The 14,661-nt window shown below is 34.0% G+C and overlaps 2 protein-coding genes across 2 annotated transcripts; one reads left to right on the top strand and one right to left on the bottom strand.

Annotated features, from left to right (window-relative positions):
* Positions 1-234: 234 nt before the first annotated feature.
* TRIADDRAFT_24582 (uncharacterized protein) lies at positions 235-6,259 on the top strand (the record flags this gene model as incomplete). Its single annotated transcript, XM_002112143.1, has 23 exons — positions 235-292; positions 1,764-1,983; positions 2,262-2,331; positions 2,610-2,683; positions 2,775-2,873; positions 2,956-3,019; positions 3,086-3,175; positions 3,318-3,400; positions 3,490-3,564; positions 3,687-3,798; positions 3,883-4,020; positions 4,102-4,156; positions 4,249-4,286; positions 4,391-4,457; positions 4,525-4,635; positions 4,730-4,815; positions 4,937-5,158; positions 5,249-5,354; positions 5,439-5,512; positions 5,615-5,713; positions 5,802-5,855; positions 5,965-6,063; positions 6,164-6,259. 23 exons carry the CDS (start codon positions 235-237, stop codon positions 6,257-6,259), a joined length of 2,190 nt encoding a protein of 729 aa, XP_002112179.1.
* Positions 6,260-11,758: 5,499 nt separating this feature from the next.
* On the bottom strand, positions 11,759-14,070 carry TRIADDRAFT_55957 (uncharacterized protein; the record flags this gene model as incomplete). The annotated part of the gene is made up of 10 exons (XM_002111645.1): positions 11,759-11,917; positions 12,023-12,105; positions 12,201-12,329; positions 12,410-12,614; positions 12,729-12,793; positions 12,974-13,027; positions 13,201-13,291; positions 13,389-13,535; positions 13,790-13,896; positions 13,983-14,070. 10 exons carry the CDS (start codon positions 14,068-14,070, stop codon positions 11,759-11,761), a joined length of 1,128 nt encoding a protein of 375 aa, XP_002111681.1.
* Positions 14,071-14,661: the final 591 nt, after the last annotated feature.

Here is a 14,661-nt window from a genome sequence, read left to right as displayed (position 1 = left end):
CGACACCTTTTTCAAATTTCTCTCTTTACTAGGGAATGCATGCAGTCTCCTTATCAAGATCGCCAGTGCCAAGCAAATCGGACTCGTGATAATTCAATTCACTTGTTGCCCAGCCAAGTTCAGCCGACAATATCCAAAAGGAAATTGCCAACTGACAACACATTGGATACTTCTTCCTTCAATAAGAAAGAAAAGACTGACATAGTAAAATCTGCTGTGAATATCGCCTTCAACATGGCTAGTAATCAAGCATCCGTCAAATCGACCAAATTATCGGTCAAAAATTTCAAACGTATGTATCATCTAAATCCTACTTCAATCCTCTTCAACCAATGATCACCAACCAGTATGAATTCATCAATAATCGACTAGTCAATCATTACAATCATGGTGTACTACCATTCAATGCCAAACTACCTAGGACAAGCGTATAGACCAGTCGATACAACGCTTGTAGTAGAATAGAATCATTTTTCAACCATGCCATCAGCCCCCAAAGTCCATAGCACAAGCTTGTTCTCATACAGTGTATCCTCGACGGTACCATACAAGACATGTTATACCGTATGCAAGAGAGCCATATTCGTTTCAAGCGAGCATCACCAACCCACCACAGAAGCAAAGTGGATGGAAATCCCTATCCGACCAACTACACTAGACATTTTTCGTTCTTAACGATAACGTTAATCGGTTCATGTAATAGAAATTGACTTTAGTTGACAGTAAACGACAATAAGATGGCTCAAGTTATAATATCTTGTAGGTCAAGCACTGTACCAATCGCCTTGCTATCACTTCGCTCCATGCCAACTTGCCTTGATTCATCAGTAGCTACAAATTCTACTGTACAACGAGTGATTTTATAACTGTCCACTTCTACTGTAGTCGATAGCACTATTGCAGGTCAAGACCAATCATTGGTACGCATATTTCGCCTCTTGTAACATCTATTTCTACTTGATTGCTAAAAGCCAATGACCGTATTTGACCCAATCAGCCAGATATTCTTCTTGTTTACCTTCAACTCATATAGTCTATCAATTGTAAATATGGGTCAAGACAAATTGGACGTATTTCGTCTCCTTTCACTTCTATTGACACTTGATTGCTAAACTAGTGCCAATACAGTTTATGCGATATCAATTAACAGTCAACTCAACATGTTGTCCAACATCTGAAATGATCACATCTTCAAAATGCAACTGCAAAGGCTGCAATACAGTAGATGCGATATCAATTGACAGTCAACTCAACATGTTGTCAAACATCTGAAATGTTCACATCTTCAAAATGCAACTGCAAAGGCTACAATACAGTAGATACGATATCAATTGACGGTAAACTCAACGTATTGTCAAACATCCGAAATGATCACATCTTCAAAATGCAACTGCAATGGCTACAATACAGTAAATGCGATATCAATCGACAGTCAACTCAACATGTTGTCAAACATCTGAAATGATCACATCTTCAAAATGCAACTGCAAAGGTCTTCTTATCTACTACGTCGAAAAAGGATCCAAATAATTTGTAGTCGAGGCTTGTCTCTTGAATAATAATTATAATCAATCAGTTTGCATTGACGGTACTGTACTGGAGTAATGAAATCAATGTCATTTTCTAAACATGTTCAAAGAACAAATTAGACGTTGTTGTAATACTCTATATATGCATCATTTTTTGTGCGTCTATATTAATTATGGCTATTCGGTAACACATGTTTTTCATATTTTCCACCTCGATACCAAACACGTATGTAGCCAAAGTACGATTACCGGATGCCGGCAAAGAGGAATGGTGGAACCAATTACGCGAAGCTGTGCGCGCAATCCACAATCGTTGTCCCATTTCGTACAATCGTGAGGATTTGCATAAAGCAGTTGGACATATGTGCACACACTCGCTATCTCCTCGATTATACAACGAATTGAAAATTCAGTGTGAAGAATACACTAAAGCAAGTCTTCATCAGTTGATAGAGTATCCTCAAAGTTTTACTGTGTCAAGAAATATCGATTCTGCAATGCATTTTATCGATTTGTGTTGGTAACGAATATTAATGAGTCTGTCATTTTAATCTATGTTATTGATCGTTGTAATGGACTGTATTACTACAACTCCTATAGTTTAGTCCATTTATACTTTAAAGTGTCAATTCCTAGGTTAGCAATATGCTAATATGAAATAACTACGTTAGACATTCGGTGACTGACTATTTTAAATAGACGCTACGTTCAATTTCTTAACCCAATAATAAGTGATTTTATGGATGAAATGGCATATTTGATAAAATTGAACTCACTTTGGAAAGATCATTGCAATCAAATGGTAAATCATTGATTTATAGGTGTCACTTTCATTTAATTTGTATTATTAAAAGTATGGCTTCATTGATAGCCATTAGCAAATGGTAAATTATGGATTTATAAGTGTCGCTTTCATGTAATTTGTATTATTAAAAGTATGGCTTCATTAATAGCCATTAGCGTAATTTCCATATCTTTTACAAGGAGGTGTTAAAGATACGACAAAGAATGATATTTAAAAGTTGAATAGAATACACATTTTTTTACTAATCTGTATGATTTATAATGAATGCCAATTAGATTATGATTCGTGGAATTTATCTCACTTTGGATCGTACCTATGTCATGCAAAATCCTTTAGTATTATCGCTATGGTAAGTAATCAATGCTATCAGATAGCCATTTGTAGGTGCTTGTATGCAAATAGAGAACCTGTACTACATTAATGATGAAATTTTCCCATAGGGATATGGGATTGGAGCTATTTCGAAAATTTATTGTTAGCGAACAAACAGTCGAAAAGAAAACTATTGACGGACTCCTGTCTTTAATTTCTCGTGAAAGGTACAACCAATTACTAAATAAAAACTTCGCTCTCCTGTAGTAGCAAAACTGTACATAATTAATTTCATTTTTGTGTTATTAGGAATGGCGAGACTATTAACAAGAGCCTAATTAAAAGTCTTTTACGAATGTTAAGTGAACTCCAGGTATATAGACATAATATTGTATTGAACGATGGCGTATCGTGTTTAATATATACTACGATATTGTAGATGTATCAATATCATTTTGAAAACAAATTTCTACAAGTTACGGAGTCGCTATACGCTACCGAAGGCCAAAATTTTTCCCAATCGCTAGAGGTTGGTTTAGCACTAGTCAGATTATTCGCTGCTTTGTACAATACATATCACACTTGCTACTAATGTCAATACTGTTTCATCTAAGTACAGTCCGAAATTTCATGCTGTGACATAGTTTTTGTAATTTTTTACTACCAATAAGATTCCCGATTATCTTAGTTTCGTTGATAAACGAATAAAAGAAGAGAGTGAACGATGTTTACATTATTTGGAACATAGTACAAAGTACGTATGATCTCTGATTCATTATTGGGTAAAGAAGAATTGTCTAAAAAATTGCATATTTTTGTTCCTCTACTAATGTATGCGTACAGAAAACCGTTGCTTACTTCCGTTGAAAAGCAATTAATTGAATATCGAAAAGAAATGATTATAAATAAGGGTAAGACGTATATAAGGCTTTACTAGCATATTGTCTTATCACAATAATGACATAGGATGAATGGTATATGGTTAATAATATTCTAATTACTTACTTCAAATTATATTATCTAACTTGATTAGGTGTAAGCGAACTACTTGATACTAATCGGCTTGATAAGCTAAAATTGATGTATAGCCTACTAGCTAGAGTAAATGGAGGATTAGATGAACTATGTAAAAGATTTAGTTTATATATTCAGGTATCTTTGATTTCAATTACTAGTAGACTCGTAGGTATTACTGATGAAGTATCAACTTATGATCGATCATTAAATTTTTATTAGGAACGAGGAACTTCAATGGTAATGGATACTGAGCGTGATAAAACTATGGTTACTGAACTATTGGATTTTAAATCGAAATTAGATTCGGTGATAGAACTATCATTTGACCATAATCCAAAGTTTATTAACACTGAAAAGGTTGGTTCTTCGCAGTATTTTGAATAATAAAATTGTTTTAATTAAAAATTTATTTATAGCCAGTTTTTTTCATGTTATTAGGATTCCTTTGAGACTTTCATAAATAGGAGAACCAATAAACCAGCGGAGTTAATTGGTATCATGATAGTCTTATGCATTAAAAATGTTCATTAACTTAATTTTATACAATCTAATAGTAAATGATTTATATTCGCTTTACTTATTTAGCAAAGTATATTGATATGAAATTGCGAGCTGGTAATAAGGTCAGTATACAATACATTTATACGCACTATCTTACTATTATCAAGTACGTACTGTATCTATTGATAACAGGATTACCAACCCAAGAATATTTTTTACAATTTAGGAAGCAACGGATGAAGAATTAGATAAAATTCTTGATAAAATTATGGTGATGTTCAGGTTTATTCAAGGTTAGAACGTTACATACGGGCTCCTGTTGTTCCTGTAATGTAACACTTTATTAATAAATTGCATTAGGTAAAGATGTTTTCGAAGCATTTTATAAGAAAGATTTAGCCAAAAGATTACTAGTTGGCCGAAGTGCTTCTGTCGATGCGGAAATGTCGATGCTGCTTAAGTTAAAACAGGGTTTGTAATTATGCTCATTTCATTATTGTAATAATGGCAAGAGATACATCAATTAAATCGCTACCTCTTATTCATTGATACTGTTCACTTACAGAATGTGGCGCTGGATTTACTAGTAAGCTAGAAGGGATGTTTAAAGATATTGAACATTCGAAAGAATTGATGCCACATTACAAGCAGGTACTTATCAGAGGAATTAGCCGTATAAATTATCGTGTGCTGATATCGGAAGAATGCATGCAGTATGAATTGTATGTTACTTAATCTCTTTGATAATACTATTGATTACTTGGACTATTAGTACTTAAATAATCAGAAAATTGGCCATAACTTGGATATGACAGTCAATGTTTTAATGACAAGCAATTGGCCAACGTATCATCCAATGGACGTTATTCTGCCTGAGTACATGATTTCTTATCAAAAGCATTTTCAGCAATTTTATTTGTCCAAGCACAGTGGTCGTAAATTGCAATGGATTAGTACGTTAGGACATTGCGTTGTCGCAGCTAATTTTCCTCTGGTAAATATATCGACAATTGTTGATGTATAACTGATGCTATACTAGTATGCATGCAGTTGCAATATCCAGCTGTTATTTTATGTTCACTAGGGAAAGAAAGATATTGTAGTGTCACTTTTACAAACTCTGGTACTGCTACAATTTAATAAAGAAGATGAAATCTCCTTCTTAGACTTAAAACAACGTACAGGCATCGGTAATTGAAATCATAATATACCGAGTATGACTAAAAAGTGCGTTTATAATTAATATTATCGTTTTCTACTAATAAAATTGCTAGATGACGCAGATATGCGACGTACTTTACAATCTTTAGCTTGTGGAAAAGTTAGAGTCCTTCACAAAAAGCCCAAGGTATGAATACATTACAGCTACTTTCAAATATTTAGCCGTGTGTATAAATCTTATAAGGAGTATTTTTAGTTATTGGTGTGTATGCTCTTTTCCGCAACGTAGGGTAAAGAAGTTGAAGATAACGATGTGTTCGCTTATGTGTCAGATTTTAAGCATAAACAATTTCACATCAAAATTAATCAAGTGCAGATGAAAGAAACAGTATGTAACACCCTATATAATCGCCAATTTTTTTCTTATCAAATTTTTATTCATTGGTATCTTTTGTACGAATTTAATCCTCTTCTAGTTGGAAGAAAATATTAATACGACCGAGCGTGTATTTCAAGATAGGCAGTATCAGGTTGTAGCCCCTCATTTTTTGGTCGATCTCGTTAAATATTGGTTCTAAAGAAATAATTTACGGTTAATCGAAGCTAGTATTCTAACTATTACCTAATTTGTGATCTTAGATTGATGCTGCGATTGTGCGTATTATGAAAACTCGTAAAACTCTCAGTCATGCTTTGTTGGTCACAGCGGTTTATGAACAGTTGAAATTCCCCATTAAAGTAAGATTGCATAATAGAGTTGATAAAAATGTTAGGCACAATGTGTTTTTATTAATACGATACATGGTATTTATGGTAAATGCAAATATATGAATTTCAGCCGTCGGATTTAAAGAAAAGAATAGAAAGTCTTATTGAACGTGATTACATGGAACGTGACGAAGATGACGCATATCAGTATCACTACGTAGCTTAAGGTTGTTTATTGTTAATTTAATCTTACAGTTGGTATTGGGATTGCTACAGTATTAAAATATTATTAACTCTTTGTCTGTGAGGTATAAGAGAATATTATACGTAGCCAATTTGTGAATGTTGATCTCTTTAATGTATTATAGGCACATTAGATGATGATAACTTACCGTTATTGATGCTTTTTTTAGCAGTTTCAGTAAGTCTCGGAAGATTGTCAGTGATTTAATTCATTACATCTTTCAGAGATATTGTCATGATTGGTAAACTATTTCATATTGGATAGCTGCAGTATCTATATAGACTACCGACCACTAAAATACGAACTTAAATATCTGTACATGTACCTATATTAGCAACATGCATCTGAAAGTGGATTAGCTTTTATCAGTGACATTAAATTCTTAGTCATTGGTAAATTTAAATTGTCAGTACTATGTTCATGAAAGCAATTCTCTTGCGATGCGATTGTCTACGATCTGTAACATATAGTATCGTTGAAAGGGTTATTGAAGGTGGAATTTCTTGCTATTTTTCTTAGTCTTGTATCTGTAGCTGAAAGTGAAAAACACCTCTGTATGAAATGAAACTATTAAAGTTAATTTTCTTGTTACAGTCTACTTGTAGTGAGATGGACGGAAAACGTATGTGTATTTCCTGCATATGGCATATAGTCAAGATATAGAATAACTGTTATTACGTGGGTTTGACTAAATGAAGGCTATGCGATATCATCAAGATCAATACTTCAGTCCCCTACAGGGAAATACTGTACAATTTGAATAATACGTATACGTACACGTAGAACTAATTGCAAACAAGAGGGCAAAAGCCCTATAGGTACCTATAAAACTTGCTGCATCCCTCTATTGATACTACTCGTAAATTCGATCGAATGTAGCTTAGCGTGACTAGTAAAGCTATGCCTAGTAGATTTAACTTGACTTCTACTCCCTATCAATATGCAGTATTACAGGTTTAAGATCGCAGGCAGGAATGGTTGTATCGTAGTAACTTCGATGTAAGCGATTAATAAGCTCAAATGTTGTCTGAGCGAGTAAGTTGCTGACTAGCAAGTTGTAATTTGTAAATCTAAACGGTGATTGATTGTTTCTGATCAACAGAAGAAATGATTGCAGTAGCATAGAAACAAATGAATTGAAGCAGTAGTAAAATACTAATTAGTATTTATTGACAGCAGTAATTGCTATTTTACGTTTCCAATAAACTCATACAATTTTTATTGTAGCGCATCAAAAGTCCAAACATTTAGAGACAAACAGCTCAATTAGGAAAAATTTGGAAGCATACGTATACTGTCCTGATGTAATGTATTTACAATTACAAGTAGAGAAAACTCAGTAGTTAGGACAGTTTAATTACTGTATGAGTATATATTTGTTTAACTGGACAAATGAAATTGGCGAAAGAACTAATGACAGAAAAATACAGCAGCAGAATAAGCGTACCAATTTGACTAAATCTTTTTGTTTGCCGGTAAATGATAAATCATGAATGATTGATTGTCAATTTTGCGGCAGATTTCTTTTCTCGGATAGATCTTCGTTTTGGATACGTAGATATTACTTGGCGAATCACCTTTATCAGTATTGATGGGTATATTGATCAGATTTATGCGCGATGACCAGATATATCCTAATGGAGAATAAAGATAGGTCATCAACCATCTTGAAAATTGATCAATCTGTAGCTACGACAAAAGCAGAAGTAGGAACTTTATTTTAGATAGTACCTGTTGAACTGCTGTACTGCCAGTGATTCTTCGATCGCGTTCCATTAGATACCTTTCGTATTTGTCCAATCTATATCTTTTCGGCTGCAAAGGAAAGAATTGCCTCATTTTAATGGTTACTGTAAAATAAGCGTTAAAATTCCCAATCGATAGGTAATGTTATGCCTTTCGAGTTTTCAGCCCGGGTTAACTGCACTGTCTATTTTAGGACATATCACCAAGTCTGACTTCTTGTAAATATATAAACATTAAGCTATCTTTTACGACAAAAGGTATGGTAATCTAATATAATGATGCCACAACGTCTATTTCTAGCAACTTACGAGTAGACTAACGTTATGGATTGCAAAACACTTGTCACATAGTAACGCAGCTACTTTAGCCGTGCAGCATGACATACAGTCTACACGGTATAACTAAAAGCTTGAATTCATGTTCCTTAACAAGTTATGAATAGGCTGCTTTTCTATTTTAGACTTTTAGTAGCTTCATTTTTGTTAGTGTAGTATTCAAGAGGAAATGCAAAGGCAATAAAAGAACGGTTAGCCATCATACGGCTTCCCTTTTAAAATAAAAAAAGCTCGCAAGTCTGGTATGAATATTGCACAGTAGTACAGTACAGTACTGTCTACGCTGGCGGTATAGTATCCGGTCAATTTGGTGGCCAAAGCCAGAATTTTAGATCAACATTGATCCAATTTAACATTGACAAGCATTTACGCTATGATATAAACTACTAGAGAAGCAGTCAAGTTGTAGTAATGTTGGCCATTGCCATCTACTCGTAATTACTGTAGTCTAGTTATAAATCAATACAACAGCACAATCTGGTACTGAAATTCTAAAAACTACTATCAGTTATACACTCTACCGCATACTGCTTAGAATTAAAGCGGTTTAGCGCTAACTAATGTTGATACTAGCGATCAAATTAGCCTTTGATGAAGATTAACTGTTGCACTGTTCATTTTATACACAATCAATACCAAACTGTAAGCCCCACCAACTCACCGCCATGGTTAACTGGTGATTGGAGAAAGGCCTTTCTGCATACTTAGTCTGTTCGACTTCTACCATACTGTACAGTACAATCTGGCGTGGTGATTGCTTTTATTTCTATTTTTTTCTAACTCACTCAGCATCACATCATGATCAATCTTGACATGCAGATATTTCAATGTAGCAACTATAAGAGTACTAATATCGATTCCCTGATCAATCGATCTCGCTCTCGTCCATTTACTATTCAATTTTTTTACCTTTCCGTTATTGGCAAATCGGTCAACAAATTTCATGCCGTAACTCGATGCGGACATCAAGCCAATAATAATTAGAAAAGGCGGAAGTGCTTCGTACCACATATTAATTTCTATTAGCAAAGAGAAACGTTGAGTCGATCAGTTCTAAACTTGCTATCACAGCAGACAAGGTGCCAAACGATGAAAAAGCTCCGAGGAAAAGCTTCCAAATAATTAATCGTCGCTCGGAAGCAATATCAGAAAAAAATGATCCAGCAGCAATCAACAGTCGTGAGGAGCTAGAGTCTCATACCGTAGAGTGTACAGTGTGCGATACTGTAGTGTTCGGTGTACTGTACACTGTGTCACCAGCATGCAACGCGGCATACCTGGAAATGGTATGGACTGTACAGTACTGTACACTGTGTACAGAAGTATGGACGGTAGGAAGTGGCAGTAGCTACAGACAGATGGACTTTTCTTACCCCCAATGAAGCAGTAAAGATCGAAAAATGGCTACTTACGTTAGTATGAATCTTCCATGTCTGTTTTCCAAGTAACATCTACAATCTTACATGAATATTTCCAAGCAGAAGTTAGCTTAGCTGCAGATAATAAGATTCAACGTAATATTACTTAATTTAGATGAAAATTAGTCAATTCAAAATCGACTGTCTTTATACAAGAGAGGAGTGAGTCTACTGTACTTGGTAGCTACTTTGGAGCCCAGCTGTAATCAGTACGGCAAGTTCGAATGACCAGCCATGGACTTTTAGACTTGTTGCCAAGCAATCTAAAAGTTCATGGACTAGCGAAATAATAATCAGCCTCCATATTTAGCAGCCAACAGTATACTAGTGGAGGTGAAAAATACCTCTATAGCATTTACTAGAAAGTCGTCAAAATGCTATACTCTTAAGTACCGTATTCTGCATTCTACTGTAAACATAAGCAGATGCTGGATCCATGCACTGTACTGTAGATCTCTGATGCTCAACTCTGCCTAGGCGTTTACTTCCTTTAAAAAATTAGTAACTAAATATTGTACTAGAAATCCATAGTACGACACACCTAAAGTCTACACTAAATATAGCATCGAGTAGTCCATGAAGAAAACTTACGTATATACTTAGGCTAAAAGGTATTTTTATGATGACTTCTATAAATTCGATGTCTGTTAAAATGGAACATTGAATTATTATCAGTGCGGTTAAATTAGTCGCAATGGCTAAGGAAAGAGGCACAGAAGATCTACAGTAAGGAACTGTCTTTCGATATTTTTGGCCTTTATCCCAGAGAAAAGGTCTGATCGTTGAGTATGATTGTGTTTGCAGTAAAATGCGTTGATTTATATTTACCGCAAGTCTGTAATTAGATAAACATGATTGCTGTAATGACTGTAGTTTCCTTTCACAAGGACTACTAACTCAAACGATCCTTTTTAAAACATTGCTAACTATCCCTGGTAAAGATCGATATCCACTCTACTATTTCAAATTGTCCACGGTAAATCATCCGATGGTGAGCGATCAGGGGCAAATTGGCCGAGTCCGTTCCGAAACTCGCGATAAAACACAACGCTTCTTATTCAATGAGCATTTACACAGTTTAATACACATTATATTATTGTACTACTACTGTACAACGTATGTGAGTACAAAAAGGAAGTGATTAACCCACTACGCTATAACTATATCGATAAACCATCTACACATTATATTATTGTACTACTACTGTACAACGTATGTGAGTACAAAAAGGAAGTGATTAACCCACTACGCTATGACTATATCGATAGACCATCAGTAGAATAGTAAAATGATCCACTGTTTAATCAATAAGCTACGTAGGAACATAGGAAAATTGACTCAAATACGCCTATAATGCATTAGTTTATAGAAAAGGTGCTGAAAATAGAATATTAAACAATAATAATTATCACGTATTACTGTAGGATAGAACGGGTACCAATATTAATTCTGTACAATATCAGAAATTGAACGTAGCAAATCACGAATCTATTGGAGATATAAATAATCATTAAAAAATCGACTACATGATGGCAATTGCTATAGTAAGAAAATAATAATCATCGAATAACGATAATCATGTGAGATAAGGCAACAGAACATATTGCGAAAGGGTGGGTTATCGGTAGCGTTCTAATTTACAGTACCGTAGATACTTATTACGATCCATATTGATAGTCCTTCATTAATTGACAACGCTAAATGAGCGTCACACACTTTCAATAGACTTTAAGATACAGCCAAATAATTCCTGCTGAAATGACAATATGTACAAATAGTGCACAGAATAGCAATTTATACTAAAATTTATACAATAAACAAATAATCGATAATCCTCTTTTCATTATCATTACAAATTCTTACTGTAAATGAATAACGTATTTTTCTACAGTTTGCAAATAATGTCTAGCCATAAGATATTCTCCATCTAATAACACAACAGCAGAATGAATACAGTCAAGATGAGCCATATCAAACAACTGTTATTTCATCTGTACAAATATTGTATCATTTCCTTGTAGCCCGTTATTAACTAAAGATGAATTCAACGGAAAGCTTGATACATTTCGGCGGGGAAATGCTGTAATTAGTTCGTACTCTCGCATATCATATCCTTGATCTGAAACGAACTTTAACAATTCCTGTAGCATATTATCAAAGATATAGTTAATTTACGACTGCCGTGCCATAGCTAGCGCTATGAATTATTAAACATTACCAATATTTTCATCATTCTGTTTGTTTACCTTAACAGTAGCACTGGCTTGAAAGGATGCATATCTTCTTTCTCCATTAGGAAAACGAAGTAAAAATTTAATAGGATTTGTATCTGAGAAATGCGTACGTAGATTTTCAGTTAGCCATACACAACCAACTTATACGCGTATATTTCTAATAAAGTAGTGAGTAAACCGATTTACTTACGCGTATATTCCGGTAAAAGTTGATCTTTACTTCTAGTCAAATCAACCTCATCAGTTTCTCTTACAACAGAGTTTATAACCATTACTTCACTAATAGATTTCTCACTTTCAATGGATGGTTTACGAATTTCTATAACATCAACGTAGAAAATAGTTATGATCATGGATATCAGAGCTGATAATTTTAAGAAAGATGCACATTGATCTTACCATTTTTTATACCTATATCTTCCTCACAACTGTCGCTTTCGTTAAAGTCATCATCGCTTTTGGAAAGAATGACATCGCTATCACTATCTAAAATAACTGTTTCTTCTACCTTTTCACTGGTCTTATGATTTACACAAGATTCTTGTATTGATGCTGCAATAGCAGCTTCTAATTGTGACTCCTCGCTATGATCTATTATATTTGTCTGAAATAGGAAAGTTTCAATTACATAATTGATAGATAAGACACTAAAGACGTTAAAATAACTGTACCACTATCTGCGCGTTAAATAATACTACACTTAAATTATCATTTGTACCTTTCGCTTTGACCTGTTCTTTGATGGTGACTCGATCATAGGATTTTCTGATAAAAATCGAGTTACTATAGTTTGATAAAATACTCGTTTAAACCTTTTGGATTTAGGTTTCAAAAGACAGAATTTTATCATAATATTTCGTAAGGTATACGATTGTAGTATTATAGATTCATTTTCAAATTGATGGCATCTTAACATAATTGTATTTCAATTTAAGAAAATGTATCTAGAACTCTATAAGTAACCTGTAGTACAAAAAGTAGAAGCTTCAGTTTTCGATAATGATAGTAATTTTCCTCCTATATCGTTCATTTGACACAAATAAATTACGTTTAAATTTTATAGAAACCTCTACAAGGATGATGTTGCCTATCGACACATTTAGAATAAGAAGCAAGAGTACCAAAGCTGCTAAACGATATAACTTATATAATCAGGTTGATAAATAGGTATACGTGTAAAAGGGAAATACCTGTACGGGGATCTATTATAGCAATGTGAGGATAAGAGGAAACATTGTATAACCGCGCATATCGATATCCTTCTTCACTATCATGGTAAACCTTTGAATGATCGATAAAGCGATATTTTATAACTTATTCAGTTAATTTAGATCTCAGACGTGAAAGAAATTTTCATTACTTTAGTACTATATGTTACCTGCCAAAAAACGAAACTTTCTTTAATAATATCCCGCACGATATCGTTACTCCAGACATCCCGATTCAATACTTGACAGCTAAATTCTTTCATATCCTGTAAATTAACTAGTAGCCATTTCTGTTCTGTTCGACACCTTTGACGAGCCTATCAAGAAAAGTGTCGGCAATCAATATTACTCTATGTCCAAAACGTGATCACGTCGGTGATTGCGCTGTAAGACGATAGCATCTGGTGTATGTAAACGAATATTTCGAGATTTGTTTAATTTATACACAAGTATGCGTACGTGTGTATGTAATTTTGTACAATGGTATAACAGCAGTTCAATTATAGTATCAAAGGTAATCAATAAAAGTAAAGAAATCGATCATAGTATCTATAATATTGGTGATACTCACAGATTCAAAATCTCCATGATGAATTAGATCAATTGGTGGCCTAAATAGATCATTCAAGTTTCGCTTCTTACTACTATATGATGAAGTTTCACCAGATTCTCTAATCCCTGAAGATTGCAAGTAGCAAGAGAGTACAAATATTTAATCTGGTTAAGAAAGTGGCCAATTGGCAGATTATTCATCGATTACATACGCGCTTCTTCTCGGTAATCACGAAAGTTATCGAATGGGGACGTGGACGAAATTTTTCTTTTCCTGTAAGCTCCTATATACGTACACATAGATTAAGCCGTCATATATCAACTTTTGTACAGAGCCAACGTAGAGCAGTATGGCTTATTAATATTGTGCGTCTATCGAGCAGGAAAATGTGACACTAAGATGCAGTCATTAGTAACAGATTGATATTGACAGGAGCTTCTCTATACTTTACCAATGAATCACTGATAGAGCAATGTAATTAAGGACAATTGCTGTATTTTTACATTGCTCTAGATCATGTAGTTACTTATCAAGGGATCGAATTAGAGTTCTAGAATTAGACGTAGTGATGACTACCAAGGCCAATGAATGATATATCCTTCGTTCGTATATCTCGTATTTATAGCGTTAGAAAAGAGTTTAACAGAACTTTCAAAATACAGTATTTTAAATTTCTAACCTAAATCTAGCCAAGAAAGACAGGAAACATAAGCAACTAAAATTGAATCAATTTAATAGTACAATAGCATGATAGTATCACTGAACTTTTAAATCCACGACAATTACAGGTTACAGTAAGTATTTAGTACAGCCATTAAGTTCATCATTGATCAGTTTTAGTCGATCAGCCAATAGGCAATTCATTCATCAAATAAATACTGTAGTTAAGT

The sequence above is a fragment of the Trichoplax adhaerens genome, genomic scaffold (genome assembly GCF_000150275.1).
Source record: "Trichoplax adhaerens TRIADscaffold_4 genomic scaffold, whole genome shotgun sequence".
NCBI classification, from domain to species: Eukaryota; Metazoa; Placozoa; class Uniplacotomia; order Trichoplacea; family Trichoplacidae; genus Trichoplax; species Trichoplax adhaerens.
This window is presented reverse-complemented; position numbering and strand designations above follow the sequence as displayed.